This window comes from Lygodium microphyllum, chromosome 13 (genome assembly GCF_053477565.2).
Source record: "Lygodium microphyllum isolate KBCC chromosome 13, Lygodium_microphyllum_v1.1.10, whole genome shotgun sequence".
Classification (NCBI taxonomy): Eukaryota; Viridiplantae; Streptophyta; class Polypodiopsida; order Schizaeales; family Lygodiaceae; genus Lygodium; species Lygodium microphyllum.
Window position 1 is genome coordinate 60745921 of NC_141147.1, and position 26027 is coordinate 60771947.

Here is a 26027-nt window from a genome sequence, read left to right on the forward strand (position 1 = left end):
CTTGCAGTTTGAAGATTAAAGGTGCTTGGGTTTCTTTCTCTTGAAGCTAGAGAGGCATAGAGTAGCTATTCTACAGAATAGGAGGCCCCCCACAGCTCGGCTCACATAGATAGAGAGCAATCACTGACTTTTTCATTGCTATAGGACAGAGTATGGTACATACCACTACTATTGTCACACAGCCTGTAGGAGTACATCATTGGACCTCATCTTCTGTAGGTGTCTCTTTAGATAGAGCAGTGGCACTCAACTAGTCTAGGCGCCCACGTCCACCCAGACGAAGGCCTAGACATTGACACCATAGACAAATTAGAGTCATTATTGAGCGCCACAGGAGATAGCTGCTGAGATGCCTCAGCCATGTAGAGATACACCTCCCTAGAGAACAGACATCTCATTGATGGAGAGTTTCCTTTTTCTACTTTTACTTTTAGATCATTGACATGTTTTCTTTTTATAGGATACTATTTCACTTTTCAGTCTTATAGGCATGTTTTTCATATTTTCTCGCTCTAGATGAGAAACACACCATCATTATATGTATTGCTTTGGTCTCATAGGCCACATTGGCCTTTTAGAGACGTTAATATACCCTTTCTTTCTTTCTCTTGTGAAGGTAATTGTATTAATTACCAAAACACAAAATTCAAAAGTACAACATGACTACAAGTCTCTCACATGCGCGCATGTGCGCTCGCGCACACACACACACACACTCTCTCTCTCTCTCTCTTTCTCATAATGAGTAATTTATATTATATCAAATGAGGACAAGAGTACCAAATAACTAAAGTACAGAAAATTAGATGACTAAAAGAGTACAAAAGTCACGGTAAAGAAGCATCAAAGATGGTGTTGTATGCCAAGGGACCAAGTCCTTCCTGGAAAGAAGCTGAATAAAGTCCAGCTGCCAATGTAGGAGACTTTTGAACTTAGCAAGTCGTCCCTACACCCCAAATGTGGAATAAAAAACAAAAGCATTCCGAGATGTTCAATTATGCCAACCACCCTAAAAATGGAGGAAAGGAAATGAATCTTCATATGTGGTGGTGCTAGAGAAGGGTAAGGGCCGGAGCAAAGACCCAATCAAAGGGGCAAAATGACGTGCTAACTAGAACCCTCAAAATAGCAAATAATAGGGCCTAGATTTTCTGTGTTAAAGGGCACAAAAGAAAATGATGGAAGATTCTGCATCGGTGAGACAAAAAAAATAGTAGCCATTGGAAATGCTGTGTTTTGCAATCGCCGTGGCAAGAGGTAGACCACCAACCATGACATGCCAAAGAAAGACTTTATATTTGTACCTAGTCTTATTCAACCCACCCTCCATAAAAATCATTTTTCCCCTATCGCGAGTTCTATGCAAGCCCCAAACAATATTGGCCTTAGTGACTAGCCAGTGGCGGCCATTAAACATAAGGTGATATACTTGATTAGTTGATGCCTTTTCTAGATGGAGTTGACCTGCAAGGTCCCAATCTTGCCAGGGATGATCAGAATCGAGTGCTGGGAAGGGCTCTTTAGGCTGCAATGACTTCAAAAGCTGGTCCCACAAGTCCATATAACCTTGAGGGATCTAAAAAAGCCTCCTTTTTTTAAAAGAGAAAAGTGAAAATTCTATTAACACACCTCAGAACAAAGTGTCCCAAGGCAAAAAGCCCCGATTATGAAGCAGTCTTGTAACCAAGTCGCGTAAGAGGTTTCACAATCATCAACATGATGAATGTAGCTGTCATCAAGTTCGAGCTTGATAATAGCTTGAGCCTTATTATCATTTTTATCCCATAAAACTAAAAGTGCAGCTTCCCTTGGTTTCTTCTCTTGACCACTTGTGATTGACCACAAGCCTTTCTTCATTAGGATCAGTTTGATTCCAATTTGCCATGTATGGAATCTAATTCCATTGAATCGGGATGTCCGTGAATCCTTGCCCATTTTGAGATTGCAAGATCAACAGCAAATCAGCTCCAAACAATTCAAATTTCAGTTGAGCACAAGTGCTAAGAAGCACTAGGTGATTAGTACCAAGTGATGCTAGATGATTTGGTGACTATAATGCCCTTGAAGTTGGAATCTTCAAGATCTCGTAAATCTGAGTCTTCACCTACTTGATTTGATGCTAGAGTTGCAAAAAAAATCAGTTTTGATCAAAGGCAAAGCTGATTATGTTAAATGGCATAAGTGCTAAAAGCACTAGATGGGTGTCAATGGACACTGTTGCTTGAAATGCTTGAGAATCTTATCAAGATATCCCCTCCTTGCTGGTAAATAACTTGAATGCTTGTTGCTGAAGACTGAGTATTGGAGCAGATTAGAGAGTCAGTGACATGATTTGAGCCAGAGAAGTGAGAGAAGGAAATGAAGCAAGAGCTTGAAGCTTGATAGCTATGGTTGCCCTCTTTAGGGTTTTGACAGGCGACTGTTTTTTTTCTTATTGCAGCACATAGACTTAGTCACTTTGCAAACCCTCTGAGCTGGAGATAGAGTGGTTGTGTGGCTTCAATTGTTCTATGGTCGTGGGTAGCATTGATGCGTGTGCAGGTAGAATCGAACGTACGAACAACAGATGGAGCAAAAATAGCAGTGACTGAGTGATGGTGCAATGCTGGAGCGTGGAGCCAGCAATGTTGAGGTTTGATGTGATGAGCAGGAGCGTCCCGAGTCAGGGAGTATTTCCCTAGAAAAAACCACGAGCTGAAATTGCTTGGATTGGGAGCTTCAAGTCCTCCATTGAAGGTGGGTAGCATTAGTGCTCTACTTTGACTATGTGAGTCAATAATCCCCAAACTTGTCAGAAGTGGATGTGGTGATGGAAGCGTGTGGAAAATTGTTGTAATAAACTGTTGAACACAAGAGACAAAGAAAAGAGAAAGAGAAATATTGCAAAAGAAAAGAACATTGCACAAGGAACTTAGAAGCAAAGAGATACTCGGGAAATGGAATCCATATACCAAGATATGAGACAATATAGAACCAATGTGAATCACCAGCTGTGAAGGCACTGTCACTTGCTCCTCTCCCTCCTCCAGAACCAGTCAGGTGATGAATGATCAATGAATGTGAAGGAGAAGCCTGAATAAATAGGCAAAAATAATGCCATAATTCATGTCAAGTCGGCCAGCAATAAATGCTAAAATGACCATCATAAAATGCCAAGAAAAATGCCTAAATAATCAGGACAGTATCTTGGTGCCCTAGTCCATTGACATGCACAAACTCAACTATAAACTGACATATCTGCTAACACCCTCTCTCAGATTATGGGTGATATGATACAATATATAATGATAATGTCCCATCATAGTAAATATAATAAGGAACACTAGAGTAGAATAATGGATACCTAAGCAGTGGGTGCGCAAGCCACCACCAAGGTGCCTCGGAGAGAACCTAATGTCGAGGTCGATCGTACAAGCTCCTGAAAATAGAGAAGAATCATAGCAATTGAAACCGGCCTTCCTTCCGTGGATGGGTGGTAATTCCCTAAGTACAAGTTAGTTACAATAGTAACCTTTATTGCAAAACTGAGAAATGTAAACTAACTTACAATCTTGGACAATGGACACCTTGTTGGCCCCAAAATTGGTGCCTCTTTTGATATTTATTTAACTTAATTGAGGAAGAAGTTGAGGTACAATGAGATTCTCCCAATCCCTTTCGGTATTCCAACTCCCCTCGCTGTCCAAAATGACCAGCAAGTCTTCAATCTGATTTGTCCCTTGATTCAAGCAGTTAATTGGCCTTCACTCGCTTTGATGGAGATGGAAAATGCCCTAAATTCATTGATTTGCTGGTCTCCCCACTTGAATTTGACTAAAAAAAGCTTCAGTTTTGTTAAATCTAAGTCTTGCAGCTCCCAATTTTTGGCACGCTTCTTGAGGCTGTTGCTAAACCCTAATTTCTGTTGCTGCAAATTAGGGTTTACAGTAGAGAAATCTGAAATTTCTTAGCTTTTGGTGATTTGAATGTTATAATCTTTGGAGCAAGGCTATAGAAAGGTTGGGAGATGAGAGAGAATGCCGAGGAGAGAGAAAATTCAAACTTTCTTCTCGCGAAGAACTGAAGGAAATCTGTCATTTATTGTTATTGCCCTGTCTTAGTAGCTTGTAAATGCAAATAACTGAAGAACATTAGTCATTTACTACTGTTACCCTGTCTGAGCAGCCTGTAGATGCTATCACCTACTGTTGATTGGTCTTCTTCTACCCTTGGCTGCTTTAGAAGGTTCTCCAATGGCTGCAAATCAAACTAGCAGCATCTCCTTTCTCTCTCTCTTGTAGGTTGAATATACTAAAATACCTCTCTAGCCTCTAAAGATTTTTTCCAATCTTGCATGGGCATTTTTGATAGGTGGCAGCCTTCCCAAATGTTTTTCTAGTATTATCCATAATTAATATTAAATTTCAGTCTTTAAATACTGAAAATTAATCTAATAATTAATTTGGTACCTTGAAAAATAATTTGACCAGCCAATAATTAGATTGGCTAGGCAACTTCCATTCTACACTATCTCTGCACCATCTTTGACCATCAAATTGGCATTAGGTACCATTAAATGCTACTTTTGTAGTGTCACCAATTGACACTTATCGCCAAATGAATGACCTAGGCCAACAACTAGCACTAGATACCACCAAGTACCTGTGCGGCATAACTTATAACAACTTTTTCCTTTGACATCTGGTGATTTACTCAGGTCCCGGGCTCGTAAATTTACTCTATCCCTAGTTACATCTCACATGTGCAAGATTTACTTAACCATGTGATTAAAAATTAATCCACATATTAAGTGAGGTTTTAAAAGTACATGTCCTCATGACAGCCCTCCCCCTTAAAATCTTTACAAATTTTCTCGATTGCACTGCAAGATGCATCGAAAGCAAAATAGTGGATTGGAATCTCCACAAGGTATCATAGTTAACACAACATTGCACACTATTGCTCAACCATTCCATATGTCCAACACATGTTGAAAATTACCAGCCAATCATAACATAAGATAAGACTCGCAAAGAATCTTTAAAACATTACCGGATTATCATGTCACATGTCTATTTCTCATGAGCTCAACTCATCTAGCAAAACCAAACCATAGCATAGCATAACCAAGCATAAACCATGGCGAAAATATCAATGACATCATAACATATGTTGTTGTCCATGGAATGAGATGTAAACCATTGAAAACTGAGCATAATCTGATCATAAACTGATCACTTGCTGATCTAAGAACTGATCACAAATTGCTACAAATGTGACCATAAACTCATTGCAAAAACTGATGCAAAACTGATCCCAAAAGTGACCATGAACGGTTTCAAGTTGATTAAAAACTGAGCTGAAATTGATCAGAATTTTTATCTCAAAATTGAGGCAAAATTCATGCCAAATTGATCATAAGCTGATGCAGAAGTATAGTTCTAGTGCTCGGGTGAAACTCATACTCATCTGCATACATCTCACAGTGACCAATACACTAAGTAGTGACCTCACTGCAAACATATTGTTAGTGTAGTACCTTGGATGCATGCTGAATACATCCGAGATCCACTACATACGAGAGCTCTCCATGAGTGGAGGAGTGGAAGTGCTACCTCCCCCTTGAGCATCAGGCAATACTTTGGACCCTTGCTCTGTTGAACGTGATGGAGCCGGAACTAAATTCAGCTCTAACTAAAAGGCATCTAGATAAAGCTGCAACAACTGAGGATGGTCTGCCACGTCCTTCTCTTCTATCCATTTGGCATCCATTGGTGAATAATTGTGAAATTTCACCAATTATCTCAGGCAATACTGCAGACCCTTGCTCTGTTGAACTTGATGGAGCCCGAATTAAAGTCAGCTCTAACTAAAAGGCATCTAGGTAAAGTTGCAACAACTGAGAATGGTCTGCCAAGTCCTCCTCTTCTATCCATTTGGCATCCATTGGTAAATAATTGTGAAATTTCACCAATTATCTCTTGAAAACTTTACCTTTGATCTTTCTTTCCTTGTGTGCCAAAATTTGCTTGGGTACCAAAATCTCATCCAGCTCCTCAACCTCAAGCTGAATTTCAACAAACATATCCTCTGGCACATCACCATGAAAAGACCTTAACAAACTGATATGGAAGGCATTGTGTATCTGCCAATGTGGAGGTAATTTCAGTCGATATGCCACATCACTGATCTTCTTGAACACCTAGAAGGGCCCATAGTATCTCCTACTCAACTTTGGATACAATCTTTCTCTTCCTTTCATATTTTTCAGTGTTGCCTTTTCAAAATGCAACAATACATAATCACCTTTTACAAACTGTAGAGCACTTTTGTGGCGATCAGCTACCCTCTTTACTTTTCTTGCGATCTTTGAAGTGCATATTTTATCTTTGCATAGGTTACATCTAAGTTTTCCACATAACAATTAGCCTCAAAGATCTTATACTTGTAAAATGCATGGTATCTTCTTGTCACCCTCAACTACCTTAAATGAAGCTTTGCCCGTAGCACCTCAAAAGATCTAACACTGTGGAATTTGCTTCCTCAGATTGACCATTTGTCTGTGGATGGAAAGATGATAAGAATTTCAGCGTGGTAGCCATATTCTCAATTAACCCCTTCCAAAATAAATCGATCATCGAGGTCTTAATCACTAATTATCGACTCTGGCGTACCATGATACTTAAAAGATGTGCTATAAAAACAATTGTGCTACATGATCAGCCTTTATTTTCTTCCTCACCGAAATGAAATGGGCTTGTTTACTAAACCTGCAAAAAATGATAGTCCATATCCCATCATTTCTCGTAGGTGTCTTAGAAAGCTAAAAAATAAAGTTCATTGCAATGCTCTGCCAAGGCCTATCTAGAATAGGCAAGGGCTACAACAAACCCAGAATCTTTTGTCTACCATGCTTTACCTCCTGGCATATGATGCATGTCTTAACAAATTGTTCTACATCATCTCTCAAAGCTGGCCAATAAAAGAAATGTTCCACTACCTTGACCATGGCATCAATACCTTTGTGTCCTGCATATGGAGGAGCATGACTTTCAGTGATAACTCTAGGTCTTAACTGCTTTGTGACACAGTCATCCATGCATAATTAGAAATCCATCTCTTAGCACAAAGTGTTTATGCCTTTGGCCATTGCAAAGCTAATCATAAACATTAGCAAAGTTCGAATCAACAAAATATTGCTCTTTCATGGCATTCAATTCAATGTGATAAACCATGCTAATGGCTGAAATTTGTGGCTTACGTGATAGTGTATTATCCACAACATTCTTTTTACTATCAATATGTATAATCTGAAAACGAAACATAGAGAGAAAATTTGCCCATCTCATATCCTTCTCTGACTACTTTGTCTTTGTCAGAAAGTACCTCAAAGTTTGATGGTCTGTTTGCACTGTAAAATCAGCCCTCAACAAATAATGTTTCCACGTAAACAGTGCATGGATTATAGCCAAGAGCTCTTTCTCATAGACCTACAAATTCTTTTCTGCACTGAGGAAAATTTGTCTGTCATAAGCCACAACTTGGCCATCCTACATAAGAACAGCCCTAATGCTATTACCACATGCATCAATTGAACTATGAATGACTTCCTTAGATCAGACAACACAAGCACAGGATCTAAAGTCATCTTTTCCGTCAACTTTTCAAATGCTAAAATGGTAAAGGAGGTAAGAGTGCAGAGACAGCCAGGACTACTGATGTCCATCTAAATGGCACATCCTTCTTCTACAAGGCATGCAATGGAGATGCAATTTCAGCAAACCCATGTACATACTTCCGATAGTAAGAACATAAACCCAAGAAGTTGTGGATCTCATGTACATTCCTCAAAGGTGGCCATGATCATGTTGCCTCAACCTTTGCAGGGTCCATGCGAATACCATTAGCCGATACAATATGCCCCAAAAAGTGGATTTCATGCAAGAAGAATTTATTTTTCTTGTCATTGATAACCAGCCTATGCTCACGTAGTTCATTGAACATAATGTCCAGTGTTTTCTATGCTTTGCCTCGTTCTTTGAATAGACAATCATGTCATTAAAGAAAGTGCCCACAAATCCTCTATGTGGCATGAAGATATGATCCATCATCCGATTAAAAGTGGCAGGTGCATTTGTAAGTCCAAAAGGCATAACAAGAAACTTATACAATCCAAAAGATATCCTAAAAGCTGTCTTAGGCATATCTTCCAGTCTAATGCGTATCTGATGATACCCACTTTTCAAATCTATACGGCTAAATATGGTTGTCCCTTGTAATCTATCCATAACATCATCAATCCGAGGAATCGGAAAGCGATTCTTTATTGTAATCTTATTCAAAGCACGATAATCAATGCACATATGCCATGAACCATCTTTTTTCTACACCAAAAGCCTTGGAGAATAAAAAGGAGATGAGCTGGATGAATTAGCCCTTTTTCTAATAGCTCATTTACCTAACTCATAAATCTTCTTCTATTGGGCTGCATTGACATCTATAGGGTGGCTTATTAGGTGGCCTACTTCTAGGGATAAGATCTATGCCATAATCTTCTAGCCTTTTAGGTAGTAGCTGCCTTGGAAGTGGCTGAGAGAAGTAATCAACATACATATTCAGAAATGACATGTGATCCTTCTCTAACTTAGACATGTTTCAACATTCTCACTATCATCTTTATTGATTTTCGAGTTATTGGAGGCTAGCACTAAGCCACTAACATATACCAGTGCTTCTTTCTCTTGTGTCTTGTGGTTGTGTGAGAGGATTTTCCTTGATCACCGCTCGTGTGACACCGTGATAGCTGTGCCATCTCTAAGTGTGGAATAATCCTTGTGCTCGATCCATCTATCAAAGAAGGCAGCTGCAATTCGAATGTCTAATGGGTTGGTAGCAAGCACCGCTATAGACTGCTCTCGTGTGCTAAAGCTGACCCTGAAACACCCTTTTCCCAATGGTGTTACTATTGTAACTCTTGGTGGAGTGCTTGCGAGTTGCTTGTATCGTGTCTTTGAATGCGTACATTGGTGGTTAGAAGTCAATACGCCAGAGGTGACACCTCCAAGGCTGCCAGTCTATCTCTAATGTTGAGCTCTATGTCAGGATCAAACCTAATCTGTGTCATGGGAACGTGAAATTTTGAGATGCTTTAATCTTTCTGATAACATTAAGTAAGATATCAATCAAATGTGCAAGGTTGTTTAGCACATGTGATACACATGGCAGTTATTTCATGGTAATAAGCCAAGGATCCCTAGGATGCATGGGTGTTACTCGGTGTCAGATTTGGGCTTAGACCAATTTATTAGCCACTAATGTCAGTGGTGACATTAAAGACTAGGTATTAATTAATTAATTAATTAATGCCAATCTAAGGGTCAATAACCGCTTAGGGATACTTGGAAGACAAATTGGCCTAGCAATACTTATTGGCAGGTGGAATTAATTTTATGAGTGCTAGAATAATTTTAAATAATTATCAAAATTAATATTAAGAAAGTTAAATTAATAAGCTAGATAATCTTGGAAAATGGGATTAGAAGGCTGCCACTTAGCAAAACTTGCCCATGCAAGTGGGACAAGAGGTGGGTCCTTCTAGGTCTCTTGAAGTTGATGACCAGCAAGAGAAAAAGGAATTTAATGACCAGTGTAAAGATAAGCTAAGAACAACAGCTGAAATGTTAATGTGTGATTGGCAAATGATCCTTACTTCATATGCTTTTTGAACCCCTTAGAGGAGGGAGCTTCCAGACAGTAAGATGCACCGAAGGAAGAGCCAATACAGGAGCATGATGTTCTAAATGTGGGTAGTGAGCATAAGAAAATGATGCCAATGGGGCAATTGATGCATATGCAAGGCCAACTTGGAAGTGCCGATCCAATGCTTTTTGGCCACGCAATGATGGGCAGTGAAGGTACTTTCATGGTGGCACTAGTTTCCATGCTATGGTGGGTTAGGGACTGCGTACGGGGATGTATGGCACAACTCCTTATTATATGTAGCAACCAATGCATGGTGTGCAAGGCCCAATGTATCCGGGTATGGCTGTTAATATGCATAACCCCATGTATAACAATATTGGCATGATATCGGGGGCACAAAGTGGCAAGTTTGCAATGCATTGTGTTTGGGACTCATGGTATTAATGTTGGTCATGCAAATGCTCCGTATAGTATTGGTCATGAGGAAAATGTTGCTAGTAATGCATACAATGTATGGGAAAATGTGTCTTGGTATGACTGGTGGTATGCAAATTTCCATGCACAGTCACATTGCAATGGTCCAAAGTAAGCAAACAAGAATGTTTGCTAATGCATCTGGTGCTCCTAGCATGTCAAGTACACATGAGGGGCTAGTCAATTGGATGCAATGTTGCATATTAGTTAAGTTAGAATTGCAACAATGTGAAAGTATAATACATCGCAATGCTTAAGGGAAAGAAAGGCCTACAACCTAGTGGAGGTTTCGAGGCAAGTACAGTTAGAGGTAAAGTTTCTATATGCTTTTTGGTGTAGCTTCAACATTGTTTCACCAATAGATACAAAGTGGATGGAAGAGGATGACTTGGCACACCATCTTCAGTTGTTGCAACTTTACCGAGAGGCCTTTCAGTTAGAGCCAACTTTAGTTTGAGGTCAATTAGGTTCAACAAGGCAGGGTTCGGGAATATTGCCTGATGCTCAAGGGGGAGGTAGCACTTCCACTCCACTAGTTGTGGAAAGCTCTCGTATGTAGTGGATCTCGGATGTATGCAACATGCATCCAAGGTACTGTGCTGACAGTATGTTTGCCATGAGGTCACTTCTCAGTGTACTAGTCACTGTGAGATGTATGCATATGAGTACGAGTTTCACCTAGGTACTAAAACTATACTTTTGCATCAGTTTATGATTAGTTTAGCATGAGCTTTTACCTCGGTTTTGGGACAAAATTTCTGATTGGTTTCGGCTTAGTTTTTGATCAAATTGAGTACTGTTTATGGTCACTTTTGGGATTAGTTTTTGCATTAGTTACTGATCAGTTTTTTGCAATTAGATTGTGATTCGTTCTTAGATCAAAATGTGAGAGAGGATATGGCAGCTCTCAACTGGAAGCATACAATAGACACTAGAGAGAGTGAGAGTGAAGACACAACACCATTCCCAATATATTCCCAAGTGTAAGTGAAAGTACAAAGTACAACCCTTAGACCTTAGGGTTGTTAAGGTGCATTTACACCCAAAAGGTGTAAAACACGGTAAGTAACTGAACTGTGTAACATAAACACATAAAATAGAAATATAATATAACTTTGGAGAAAAACCTGTCATAAGGAGAGTAAAAAGTGCCCCAGTGTCCTACTACGGATCGGCGACACTCTTTTGTGAGCATAGGTGTGAGTCAAACCCAACAAACCCCTTTGGAGTGAAAAGTGATCAAATACAAGGATCGTCCACCAAAGGAAATCAAATTTAAAGCATTGCGTAATGCTTCAAATTTGTCGCAAGGAAGAGCTTTGGTGAAGATGTCTGCCACATTGCTGGTGGTAGAACAATAGACAAGGTTGACATCTCTTGCATGTAGCCTCTCTCTGACAAAGAGATAATGGATCTCTATGTGCTTTGTTCATGTATGAAACACTGTGTTCTGTGCCACTGCAATGGCACTCTGATTGTCAGAAAACGAAGGAGTAGGCTTCGTAATAGATACATAAAGATCAGTCAACAAGCGTCTCAACCATACACATTCAACTGTGGTAGTGAAAGCTGCTTTGTATTTAGGTTCACAAGACAATGTGGCAACAATGGATTGTTTCTTGCTAAGCCAAGAGATGCAAGATGAGCCAAGAAAGAAACAGTTTCCACTCGTAGAGTTACATGAATCAAAATCACCAGCCCAATCTGAATCACTATAAGCATGTAATTGCAGCGGTCCCCCCTTGGCATAAAGCAATCTAGGAGTCCTAGTACCTTGCAAGTAACGAAAGACACTTCACAGCTTGCCAATATGACATGCACGGGCTGTGCATATATCTGCTCAGGCTTGAAACTGCAAACTGAATATCTGGGCTTGTGTTGCATAAATAGATGAGACATCCAACTGTTGGAGCATATGTTATCAAATAGATCACTGTCATGATGCAAAGGCAGCTTGAGTCCAGTCCCCATCGGTGTGCTAATTGGCTTGCAATCCTGGAAGCCAAATCTCTTAAGGAGTTTACCAATATATTTGGACTGTGACAATCCAATGCCTCTAGTATCATGAATAAACTGAATGCCCAAATAGTAATGCAAATTCCCCAAATTTGACATTTCAAAAGTTTGATGCAAATTTTTCTTGAATGCTGAAATCTAATCAACATGTGTCCCTGTGAGCAAAAGATAATCTACATAAACACAAATGACCAGTAAGGATCCCCCCTCTTTGCATATGCAAAGAGTCTCTGATGGGATGTTAATGAACCCTTGGCTGAGTAAAAAGGCATCAATTTTTGCATACCAAGCTTGTGGAGCTTGCTTTAAACCATATAAATCCTTTTTCATCTTGCATACCAAGTGTTCAGATCCCTCAATTGCAAAACCCATGGGCTGCTAAACATACACTTCTTTTTGAAGTTCCCCACGTAAAAATGCAGTTTTAATATCAAGCTAGTGCACAATCCAACCATAATGGGTAGCCAAAGCAACCATACAGTGAATGGTAGTCATACCGGATGTAGGAGCATGTTTCCTCATAATCAATGCTCTTCTTTTGCACATAGCCTTTTGCCACAAGCCTGGCTTTGTACTTATCAACGGATCCATCCGCTTTTCTTCAAGCTTATAAACCCATTTTGTGCGAATGGCTTTCTTTCCAACAGGTAATACCACTAAATCCCATGTTTGATTCTTTATGATAGAATCAAATTCAGCTTGCATTGCTACCTTCCAATGCACACTCTGTTGTGCATCCTCAAAGCAATCAGGCTCCTCATCATCAAGTGTGTGTGTGCTGCTATAACAAATTGCATTGTGTTAGCATGATCATGCAGACGTGCTTGTTTTCCAGTACACCAACAATAGGAGCATCCAAATGATAATCTTTCATAGTTTCCAAGTACCATCTAGGCATTTTCCTAGGTTCCCGATTATGTACAAGCTCTTGTTAAATCTCAAATTCAGCATCTTGCTGAATATTCAGATCAGCCATAGCCTGAATTTCTTCATTGCTTAATTTACAGCTAGCTGAACATTTTGTTCATGTATTGAAACTCCAATTGTATCACTAAAAGAAATGGGCAGCAGCCCTTTAAACACATCATTTGCAGCTTGATATGTGTCAAAACCAGCAAATTATCTGATTTCTCATAAAAAATAACATCCCTATTGACAAAGACTTTCTTGGAAACAGGGTCATACAGTTTGTATCCTTTGCTCTCACTACTGTATCCTATAAAAATGCATTTGACAACCTTGTTGTCTAACTTCTTTCTTAGTACTTTGGGAATATGAGCATATGCAAGACACCCAAAAGTACGAAAGTGGCCATTTGAGTTGTTCCAAGTCTCAAAAGACATGACATTTTTCAGTGCCTTGGTAGGACACTTGTTCAAAACATGACAAGCATACATAATTTCTTCCATCCAAAAGCCTTTTGGTAGATTCTTAGCTTTCAGCATGCATTTGGTCATCTCCATGAGTGACCGATTCTTCCTTTTTGCAACCCCATTCTACTGTGGAGTATATGCAGTAGTATATTGATGGGCAATGCCTTTTGCTTTAAAAAATTATTTAGCAAAGAAGACATGTATTCCCCCTCTCGATCCAAACGGAGAGTCTTAATCTTGTAGCCAGATTGATTTTCAACAAGTGCAACAAAAGCTAAAAATGCATCATATACCTTTGACTTTTTCACCAATGAGTAGACCCAACAAAAACAAGTAAAGTCATCAATGAAGGTGACGAAATAATAACATCCACCAAATGACTTTGTCTGTATGGGTCCACATACATCCGAATGCACAATCTATAATCTGACTGTAGTCTTAAAAGTAACATCATGAGGAAAAGGGAATCGATGCATTTTTTCCAAAATGCATACCTTACAAATATATTCAAGAGGTCTCTCCAAGAGAGGTAAGCCATCTAGCATCTAACTATATTGCATAAGCATCAAACTGCATGCATGCTATGACTTTGCTTGTGACATAGTAGGAGTAGGAGTAGATGCTAAATAGACTGACAGATCAATTGAATATGCATCTAACTCATAGAGTCCATGATCTAATGTGCTAGTCAATACCAAAGTCAAGAATTTTTTATCCGTGACCATGCATTTGTCATCATCAAATGTGACTTGCATACCACACTTTGCTAAAGAAGAAACGGACAACAAATTCTTCTTTATCCTCCCTGGCACATATAATGCATCCTGTAAATGGAGAGTAGAGCGATCAATGGCTTTCAAGACAATCTCTCCAACATCTCTAACAGGGTAAGATGCATTGTTGGCACCTTGCACAGATTTGCCAACATGAGCTGCAATAATAGAGGAAAATAAATCCTTACAGGATGTAATGTGCTTAGAAACACCACTGTCAAAGAACCAAGTGCTAGCATCCTTAGTAGAGCTAAATGCTCTATCAGCCCAAGAAGAATCATAATTGCAAGTGTAAAAACAATAGTCATGGTCTACAACAAAAGATGTGGACTCTATAGTAGTAGAAGGTGAATTAGAAATAGACATCCCTAACTTCTTCTCCTTGGCAATGTGCTTCTTACATTCCATGATGTAGTGATCTGGTTTCTTACAATAATGGCACTTGCCCTTCTTGGTTTGTGTGCCCCCTACTTTTTGTTGATTTGTGAAGTATTTGAACTTCCATAACTCAGTGGAGCATTTTTAGACTGGCCGTCTTTGCCCTTTAGTCTCGCCATAAAAACCTCTACACCCTATTGTTCTTTCTTGTTTGCTCTTCGTCTAGGAGCAAACTAACCAACTGAAGAAAGGTAAGTGGCTACGGAGAAAGTCTCATGATGGTGAGATTTAAGGCTATGTGAAAGGCTAGATAAGAGGGTGGCAAGGAATTCAGAGTATTAGAGATCATCTGTGCATTAGAATAATACTCATCTACATTCATTAACTTCTCACGCAAGTCCCGAATTTTGTTAAGATGATTGTGCATGGCCTCACCTTCATCCATCTTTACATTCTCAAGATCCTTTTTCAAAAAAGAGATGCGTCTCAGTTTTTCCAGCAAACATCTGCTCAAGTATGAGCCATGCTTCTCATGAAGAAGCATCAGACCTTATATATGGGATTATGGACCGCTGGACTGCTAATGCAATTAGTGACAATGCTTGAGCATCCCGTATGTCCCAAGCCTTTTGTGCTACTGATCTTTGGGGAAGTAGCTGAGCTCGAGTGGGCCTTTGACCACGTCCGCTTGGGGGAGGTGTTGTAAGAGCCACAACTCCGGGACAGACTTCTTCACCACTAACATAATCCCAAAGATTTTTTGCAATCAACAAGTTCTTCATCATGAAGGACCATAGAGAGTAGTTATTGCTGCCCAATCTATCCTCGTTGGATACATATGTGAATACATCATTCTGTCCTTGATTGGCCATGGTAAATGTCATTGTTTCAAAGAATACAAAAGCGAGAACCAAAGCTGGAACAACCTGGAAATCTGCAAATTTTCAGAAATTACAGCATATACCAAGCTGTAATTAGCAAAAGTATGTCACACTTGATCACAACTGTCCAACGCACAAACAGTGCTCAGCAACACAACCAATACAAAAGCCCCAAAATTTTGCCGTCCAGAATGTACAATTTCAGTCTATTTCAGACTGAACCTTCAGTACATGTGCCAATGGCCTCTAAACACCTAAGAGGCCCAAAAATTTCTGACCCGAATCTCAAGAATCTGCACTTTGTGTGTCCAAAAGCACGTGCATCTGTAGAAAAGTACTCCTCGGGCAAAAGTCCCTCTCTGTAATTCAAACTTTTGAATTAAAATGAATAAATGTCTCTTTTACCTCTAATGCTGGCTGCCTGGTACTAACGAGAGTTGACAGGTCTGGTGGAACAGGAGAAGCTTGGTGGAGCAGCTGTCAGGTGGTGGAGCAAAATGCAGATGGTGCCACAAGATGCAAGTGGCGCTGCACGCGACCTTGGAGGTAGCGATACCACTGAAGACTGGTGGCGGGGGGTTGCAGACTGCGGGAGTTGGGGCAGGCGACACTCAGGCGGTGCTGGGCGCAGGACACAGGGTGCTGGTGCTGGGCACATAAGGCTGTTGGTGCTGCAGGGATGCTGGTGGCATAGGTGGAATTGGGGGCACTGTGACCAGACCAGGTGGGTGGAGCTGGTGCTGGTGGCATCAGTTGATGGCAGGACTGGGAGCTGCATATGGGCGAGCCTGCAGTGTGGTTGGCCTGGAGAGCTGAAGACTGAGGCTAGCGAGCCTAGAGAGCTGGAGTGTACCAGGATTGAGCTTTGATACCAAATGTGAGAAAGGATATGATAGCTCTCCGTTGGAAGCACACAGTAGATAGTAGAGAGAGAGTGAGTGAAGACAAAGCTTTGACCTGTGACGAAAGACTTGTGACAATAGACCTTAGCGCTGATGAGTAGCCTGAGATTTTCAAGGAGAGAGGTGACATTATTGGACTGATTGGCAAGGCCGAGTGACAAGTGACCCACGAATTGGAGGGCAAGAGATGTCTTAGAAAGACAGGTGGATGCCTATGCGGCTGGTGGCAGAGTTGACGAGGAAAATCTTTTGCTCAATGGTACATCTTAGCAGAGCATGCATCTTCAGCAACTCCTTCCCAAATTCCTCTATTTGTCACCTTCATTTCTGAAAAATCCTCTTGACGGTGTAGAAAGACATCAACCCTTGGCAGCTTACTAGAGTGGAATTAGAAATAGAAGATAGCCTGGTCGTGCCATATGATTCAGTTTTGGAGCCTCTTGCTTTCCATCACACAAAATCAGCTTGGAACTGCTAGCATTCTCTTTAAAAAATAAATAAATATGTAATTGCATTAATTACGAAAAAATTACAAGATTACGGAATTGGAAGATGCAAGATGACTCTAGGCCATCATGCATAAACTCAACTCTCTTTTACAAGTCACATGAGAAAGGAACACCAAGGAGTACAAAAATTAGGGTAGGTTCACTGAAGAGACTGCCCAATGTGAAGGTACAAAATTCTCTGCAAACAAAGTATCAGCATGCTGAATAAGATCAAGCTGCCACTGAAGAAGTCCTTTAAGCTTGGCAACATAATTCTGGATGCCTTAGGCAGCATAAAAAAGGAATGCATTGCGTGCGACCCAAATATGCTAGCAGACCTAGAATCAAAGAAAGTGAAATAGAATCTTCATGTGGAGTTGTACGGACCATGATGCTTGGGGCTCTGCCAGCACACACGCACGCGCACGTGCGTGCACACACACACACACACACACTCTCTCTCTCTCTCTTTCTCTTTCTCTCTCTCTCTCTCAGGCAATTTGGGCAAACATATGCACTTAAGGTTGCAATACTAGGGAGTCCATTGTTCTCATATAAGCTCTTAAAATTTGGAGGTGCACATCCTATGCACATAAACTTTGAGAATATGAGACGATGCATGTACTATTGTCCCCCAATTTGCATGGTTGCACATATACAGAGTTAGGACTGAGTTTTAGCTGATTTTCTCTTAAAAGAAAATTTCAGCATGAATTCTAGAAAACATTCTGCTTCATGAAAGTTTTCAAATTGGGCAGAAAATGAAAAGAGATATTCTAGATGACAAAAAAGCAACTGCAGTACACTTCAATTGCCAATATATTTTGTTTTTTTCTTTTTTTAAAATAGTGTCAGGCTTGCAACTAGTAAAAATGGAAGCTCCCTTGAAGACCTAATGACTATAGTATTCAGCTGTGCTTTTTGTGCTTCTTGAATTGGTACAGGACTTGGAGAAAACTATCACTGTAGCTCTGACGGAAAGTGATACTTTTGAGTTGATCAGTCTTCGAGGGCATACTCTCAATAACACCTATGAAAACGTTAAGGACGTGTTGGAGAGAAACTCAAGATACAAGAAACTGCTGCAGGTATCTTTGCTAAGGCATGTGAGGATGCCCATAAGCTTGTTGGATGATGGCACCTTATCTGATAATGTTTACGTTTTCAGTAAATTTTCAAAATCTCCTTCTTGTTAAATCTTTACTTGAGTCTAATAATCTGATCAATCGAGCAGCTGAAAGTTGGAAGTGATAACTACTCCGATTCAAGTTCACAAACTTTGTTTACTTTTCAAAAGAGCAAAGAGGTTCAGGTTTCCGCAAAACCCACAGAAGCCGAGGCTTGTCAGGTTTGACTTAGCAGACCATAGCTTCTCTGCTTTGTCAAATTTTTTTTGAATAATAAGTCATTTGCATTGCTCTCCATGTTCCAGGCAAATTCATGGGATATATCAGACTCATTTTTTAAGACCGTGCAAGCTCCAAAAGTTGATTCAGCAGACTCAGAGAACAAGGTGAGTGTGTCACAAAGAAGCAGTGCTGCAGAATCAGCGGAGGATGCCAGAATTGCCAATCTTTTGGTTTCTGCTGGGTATTTGGAATCTGTAGCTTCTGCTGCAAGTGTTCCAAGTGCTTTGGTGTGTTTTCGCCCCCTGCAGATATTTTATCTACTGGATCTTTTTTCTATCTAGGTCACTTCCCTTGGGTGTATGTATGCAAACAATTCACAATATAAACTCACATTTTATTTGTAGGCTTAGATGCCAAAGGGGAATGTTTTGTACAGGGTCAGAGACTTGCGGCAGCAGCAGCTGGTTCCCGGAGAGGAACTTTGCTCTCAAATATAGCAGGGTCAAGAAGAGGCTCAACCTTTGGAAACTTTACAGCCTCACGAAGAGGCTCAGTGATGGGAAGTGTACTTCAGTCCAGAAGGGAATCTGTTAGTGGAAGTGTAGCTGGTTCTCGCAGAGGCTCAGCAACTGGCAGCTTAGCTCCATCTCGCAGAGGATCAACAATGGGAGCTAGTCCACCTCGAAGATCGTCAAAAGCAGGAACAATCACTGACGAACTTTTCCCTACCAGAGGATCATTTGCTGAGCGGCAAGGTGGTGCAGATGATGGCACAAATGCCCTCCTATTAGCTGAAGATGTCTCAGTTTCTCAGAATAAGGAGATTGATATAGACAGCATTGCTGGTCTTGTTAAGTCACTTGAAATTGCTGAAAGAGCTTTAGCTCAAAATACATTCCATGACAAGGTTTGAAACTTTGAGTTTAATGCAATGAGAATAGGGTATCTAAGGCATTTTGAAAGAGGTTAATGTAACGAGAAGAGATCATCTTAATTGTCTTTGATCGGTTGGTTTTCTTCGAAAATTTAGAATGTTAGAGATTCTTTAAAATCTTATTCAGTGGTTTGCAATGTCATTACACAAAGTTGCCACATGTGGGAAGTTTACTAGCTTTTTGCAATGACAATGGAATGACCCCTCCCCCCCCCAGCCCCCCACCCCAAAAAAAAAAAGAAAACTCCGAAGGCACTGCAAATTAGAGAGTGGCTATGCATGGGAACATGATATACTTAAAGAAACGGAGTCAAGAATGAACTTGACCAGTAGATCACCAAGGCAATACATACAATGATGGTGTACTTCTCAGCTGGAATGAGAAAAGAAGAAAAACATGTATATAAGATTGAAAGGTAAAATAGTGTCCTATAAAAAGAGAGCGCGTCGATCTAAAAAAAAAAGTAGAAAAAGGAAACTCTCCATCAATGAGATGTTTGTCTTTTAAGGAGATGTATCTCTGTATGGCTGAGGCGTCTCGTCGTAGCGGCCACTGGTGATGGCGCGACAACGTGAACAGATGTGACCGGGGGGGGGGGGGGGGGGGGCAGCTCGTGACGTGATGGGCGTTGAGCTTACTCGGGCATGCATTCGTCCAAGCCTCATCCATATGCAGGTGTGGTGGACCTTAAGCATGGGTTTGTACAGGCACTAAATCTAGCACATTCAAATCTTGGAGTTGGTTTTCCTTTCAATTCATAATGGGATGACATAGAGCAGTCTTTACACCAAATCTATTCCCACATGGGAAGACACTTTGGTGGTTTGGCCAAAGGTGGGAAATCCTTGATAGTGCTTTTCGTGGAGCTAGTTTGTGAAAGGCATTGAGACACAAATATTTCCACTCGCTGTTGTGGAGGATTGGTACGATCAACATCAATGTCTCTCTGAGGCATCTTGGTGGTGGCTTGATCACCCATTGCGTGGGTATCCATGATCCTATTTGATTGTCCTTGTTGTATGTACCATGGTGTGTCTTTCATCATTTTATAGTTTATTATACTTTGGTGCATTTAATGTTGGCCGACCTGCTACTTATTTTGTATTTGCATAGCCTACTTATTGGCTTCCTCTCCTCCACTTCATTATCATCTAATATGAATACACAACATCCTATTGGAGAGAGGAAGATTGGGAGCACTCTGCTGGCTGCTCACAGCCTATGCCTTTGTGCACACTCTTGAGCCTTGGTATATGGATTCTATTTTCTGAGTTCATTTTCTACGTGTTCATGTATTCTTATTCTTTTGTTGAGTTCTTTGTGTTTATAGTAGTTCTATCAGCTCTATCTCTTTGCTTCCATTGCTCCACGCTATTCTAACACTGTGCATGCTAGAATGAAGCCAATCATGTAGTTGTGCTCCAAGAGAGAAGTGGCTTATGACTTGTCCAAGGATTCCGGTCTTCGCCAATTCCTCCTTCGTGGCAAACACTTGAAGCCATTCCTCGAACAAGTCTACATGTAAGGCGTATGACTAGGGTGTGTGCTTGGGTTATGCTGGTGTCAGACTAGAGGTTGCCATTGCATGTGTTTCTCCTCGAACTACTATGCAAGCTATTGGCTAGCAGAGATGCTATTAGGATGGATCTAGCTAAAGTGGAGGCCATTCGTACTTGGTTAGATTTGTCGAATCTACATGATGCTGCTAACTTTCTTGGATTATATTCTTAGTACAAGATTTTAATTTTCCACTTTGCAAAAAATGCTTCTCCTCTTCATGCTTTATAGAAGAAGAGAGTGCCTTTCAGATGGGCTGAAAAAGAGATTTCAGCCTTTAATTGATTGAAGGAAAACCTTACTTTGGATCCGGTTCTGGTCTTTCTTGATCTCCAAAAAGCTCTTATGGTATAGTGTGATGAATATGGGAATGGCATTGGTGTAGTTCTTATGCATGATGGCTGTTTGGTGGCTTGTGAGAGTAGATTTTTGCGAGGTGCTGAACAGACAGTTTCTTAAAATTTTCTCTTTCTCACCTATAGAGGGGCCCCTTGTTTCCACTTCTCAAAAGGGGAAGAAAGAGAAGGGCAAGAATGGTCAAACTCAAAATTAGATACCTAGTGAGTCACAAGGAAACTCTCAGTCACAACTCAGACTAGGATGGTAGAATGTACCAAGAAAAACTGTTGTTGCCAACATTGCCAAAAAGCTGGCCATTTTGGTGACAATGTCGATCAAAGGCTAAAGATACATAACTCAAGGTCACATCCATAGTGGAGGCACGATGGTGGAAACCAACAAAATCAAGGGTAGTGGAAATCTCAAAATCACACTACCACTTGTTAGCTATCAAAGTTTACATTGTTCTCAACTCCACAAGGCATGTTAGATTGGTTTGCAAGACCTTCAATGGATTTTTTCCTCATGCCCACCTCGTCTCCATAGAGATATCGGAGAATGAGAGCTTGGTCCACATTTGTGAATTGCCCATTGATAAGGTGGCTGCAAAGGCCCACCCTACATGATCTTGTGGCTCTATAGCCGCTTGGATTGTGGACATTGGAGGAATTCATCACATGAACCCACTTGATGGCCTATTCATCTCTCAAGCTCCTATATCCATGAATGTCAGATACAGGAATAGATCCAAGGTCTTGGTTGCCTCAAGTTTGATATTAACACATGCCCTAATCTTGCTTCGTTGGATGATGTTTACTGTGTCCCCCCAGGATGAATCTTTTATGCATCCAATAGATTTTCTGTTTGGGGTGAGCCGTCTTTTTTATGATGACCACATATGAGGTACTCCATGCTAAGAATGGTGTATTGATTGCTCGCAGTGAGGTACAAGCTAATGGCCTCTATATGATGACATACAATCTCTCCCACTTGACCTTTGAGGGCTCTAGTACCCTAGCTATTGCTAGAGTGATCCCCAATGGCGTGAGGCCATGGAACAAGAGCTTGAGAGCATTGACTAGAATGGAACTTGAATTTTGGTGGAATATCCAAGACATAATAACATCATTGGGAAAAAGCACAATTTTAATACTCATTAAGTTTATGGAAGCTTGGATAACTACAAGGCTCGCATTATAGTACAAGGACTTTGATAGAAGCAAGGAATTGACTATGAAGAAACCTTTGTGCATTTTACTTTTTTCTATTTTTTGGCAAAGTGGCCACCCATCATGATTGGTGTATCCATTAGGTGGATGTCAAAAGTGCCCTCCATAGCCAAGAATAGGGAGGTGGCACAAGGAGCGCCTCACGATATATGCGTAGAGTCTAGTGGTATAGGGAGAAAAGGCCAGTGATGATAGGCTTTGGTGGAGTGTCTTGGCTTGTTGTAGTATGTGGACCTAGTGGTCTGTGCTCTCTTTATTAGAGGAGAAGCCATAGCACTAGTGTGTCAAACTTGTAACTAGATGGCAGAGGGTGGGAGAAGAAGATAATGGTATCTCTTGAATGCCACAACAAAATAAATAAGAATTTGGATTTTTGAGAGAATGTTGTTGCTTCTCACAACCTTTATTTGCCTTCATAGAGGATGAGGATCTTTAGCTCTTGCTTTGATATGATGTGAAATAGAATTTTCATCCATTTTAATTAACATTTAAAATTAATTTTGAAAATCAAATTAGGTCTTCGTCCATGCCTAGAAAATTAGAAATGCCCATCCATGATTAAATTGGCTAGGCTATTTTAACTCTCGAGTGATCATTAGTCTCAGAATTGGCATTAATTAATTAATTCATGCCTAGATCCTAGTGTTGCTTTATCATTTATTGGACAATTAAATGCCCTAGGCCAAAACTCACACTAGGCACCACCTAGTACCTAACTTGTATACCTTATTACAACTTTTTCCTTTGAGACTCACTGACATCTCGGGGTCCTGGGCCTGTCATTGTGACTTGACTAACATGCACAACATGTGCACCTCACATTTGCACATTTGATTTATAGCTAAATCAAATGCTAAGCAAAGCATAAAAAATTCATGTCTCTGTGAAACCATCCATGGTTTTGCAGCTTTGGTACATTTGGCCTACAAGTTGCCCGCCATCATGGATTACAAAGAGCTCCAATCAGACTAGCTTGTGTTGCCCATAGATGACCAAATTGCAGTGTCAGAGGAGCTTGGGTGCTATGCGAATTAGAGAGGGCATGTGGTATTTTCTTCTCCCACTTGTTGGAGGAGAGAATCACTTGTGAAGCCTCTCTTTTGGTGGGAGAATTTTGGCTACACATTGGAGACTCTTCAGCCCTTAGCCATGTGAGTCCTCACCTAAGATTGCTCTTCGGGTACATGTAAGAGAAATTGGAGTACTTATTCTCTGACATACATGAAGATTTGCAATTGAATTAGCAGTGGCTAGTCTTATTGTTGCACTAACTTGCACATAATGTAAGAAATGCTTAGTATGGGTAGTCCCAAGTAGGTAAACAATAAACCATAAGTCTTAAGAGTATATACTTAAAATTTAGTTTGTTTTTTTCAACTTAATGCTTTACAACTTACAATTTTTATCTTTATGTGTAGTCAAATGTTGATATCTTCAAATTGATGGGCTACACTCTTGCAAGTGTGCATTATGAGGTTGGTGAGGAGGAGGTGACATTCACCTTACCTGTTTACATGTTTGATTTCACCTTACCCCAGAATCCTTCCTAGCATTAAAGTTTGAGAGGTCAAGGGCATTCAGCACTAGCTTGCGGTTGTTTACTTTCGCACGAGCCAATCATAGAAGTTCGGATTATATTCTAGATTGGCATAGGAGTCCATATCAAAAGGACGGATGTGGACTTAAGTGATGTAGGTGAGAACATTCGTGAGGAAGTCACTGGAGTCAATCTTGCTAGCAATGTGTAACTCTTTCTCAGTTAGAATTCGGTCTAAATGTCGGTGGGTCATGATGTGCTCTTCTAGGAGTCGGTTACGGATGGTGGTTCAACACCCTATAGGAGGTTGGAGCTACATAAGTGGGATCATACTCGGAGGTCTTAATGGCATGTCGCTACTCAGTATTGGTTATGATTTGGAAACCTTCTTGTTCCCACTGGAGTCGGAGAGCATACCACTTCCTCAAGAAAGATGAGTCATTATCGGCTAGTCTGTGGAGCTCATCCAGATTTCGGCTTGTGGTAGTAAATCTGCTCTTGCTATAGGAGGTGATAAGCTGTCGTTTGAGGGCTTGGTCTCGAGATATCTCAGCATTGGCGATCAATCCTTCCGCGACTGTGGGGGTTTTTACCGTCACAAATTCGTATTTCTCCCAGGTGTATGTCATGGAGCGGACCTCCAACGCTAAGGATGGATCAAGTAGGCCTAGGTCCAAACACTCATAGCTCTTAGCGAGTAGGGTGAACGTGGCACCCAAGCACTTGATGCAGGTGATTAGGTCGTCTCTTGTGTTACTAGCTAGCTCTTTAGCCCCCGATCGTCCTTCGTAGGATGGCTTAAGACCTTCTGGTGGGTAAGGTTTGATTGAACAAGATAATTTGGCAGCTAATGGTCGCATCTTTGGTTACTCCTGAGAGAGTGGTTGGGCTTCTTGTGTGATGGGCTTGGTTAGAGTTGGGGGTGCCGTGCTACTAGATGCTATTGGGGTTGTAGGGGCACTAGTAGGACCAGGGTGAGGCAGTGTGTGAGCAGCACGGTGTGGCTTTGGTCGATACACTTGTTTAGTCTCTACCAGCTTTTGCGTTTGAGGCAGTATGTCTTTCACAGTTTGAGTCGTTTGTGGCATTGGTGCCTTTTCTGTCACATTTTTTTCTCCAAGTAAAATGTGGCTGATTATATTACTCAAAAAAACTGATTACAACGGAGTGCTTATGCTCAACAGACTAGCTGGAGTTGATGCAAAGTCACAAATACATCATGTATACAAGCCTCTCATGGTGGTCTGGGGGGGATGGGGGCAAGAAGCCGTGTGGGGGGGGGGGGGGGGGGGGGAGAGGGGTGTATTGCCAACTGGGGCTACCTGCTTGTATCACAAAAAACAGGTCTTGGCCTCCCCAAGGGCGCATGAAGTGACAACGGAGCTCTTGACGAGCCCTGGACTTGCCCTGCACCTGGTCCTATCGGCCATGGAGGGAGTGGATGATGGAGGTCTAGAGCTCTGCTAAGGTCGCCTGTACTGAAAGTCTCTCTTCGTCGAAAGCCTCTTGACACCGCGCCTTCCAAATATGCCATCCAGTAAGACTCGTTATGATCTCCCATACCTTCGAACTATCTACTATGGGCTCCAGTACCTGGCGGATGGGTAGAGCCTCCAAACCGACCACTGCACACGACCTTGCCTCGATAATGAATATCGTGTTCTACATCCTGGCCTCATACAAAAGGTGACGGCCTTGGTTGATTGCCTGCCAATAGAAAGCTCCCCATGAGATACATCCAAGGCTGGGTGCTATATGGCGAAGGATACGGCATGCTCCTCTCCACACGAGTTGCGCCTCCTCACACAATGCTTTGGGTTTTCCAGAGGCTGCTATGTGTAGCGCTTACAACCTCCCTCCTTCTGCATCTGGGCAAGCCAACTTCCCACCGTCAAGGCTCCATGTGCCACCAGCCATAAGAAATACGACACCCTCCTCGGCCTCCAGCTATCCCATAGGCGGTGCCAGAAGGTCCATCGGAAAGACTCCCTGATGTTGTGCTCCGCCCAGTGCCTACTATGTGACGGCGCCCAATCCATATCCTCCTGCATCAGTACGTGTTCGCCAATCCTGGCAGTGTAGTCCAGGAACCTGGGTGGCTTCTTGGCAACCACA

The 26027-nt window shown here is 41.2% G+C and overlaps 1 protein-coding gene across 3 annotated transcripts in view; it reads left to right on the plus strand.

Moving 5' to 3' along the window:
• LOC148026679 (uncharacterized) overlaps positions 1-26027 on the plus strand; it is a 107423-nt gene that overhangs the window by 17494 nt on the left and 63902 nt on the right. For all 3 annotated transcript variants that reach the window (XR_015692866.1, XM_087691147.1, XM_087691148.1), the window contains 4 exons: positions 17911-18054; positions 18201-18314; positions 18399-18602; positions 18752-19222. Coding sequence is in view for 2 of the 3 variants with exons in the window: in XM_087691147.1 (XP_087547273.1) it covers positions 17911-18054; positions 18201-18314; positions 18399-18602; positions 18752-19222 (933 nt within the window). In the remaining variant the exon portion in view is untranslated. The remainder of the gene's footprint in view (positions 1-17910; positions 18055-18200; positions 18315-18398; positions 18603-18751; positions 19223-26027) is intronic.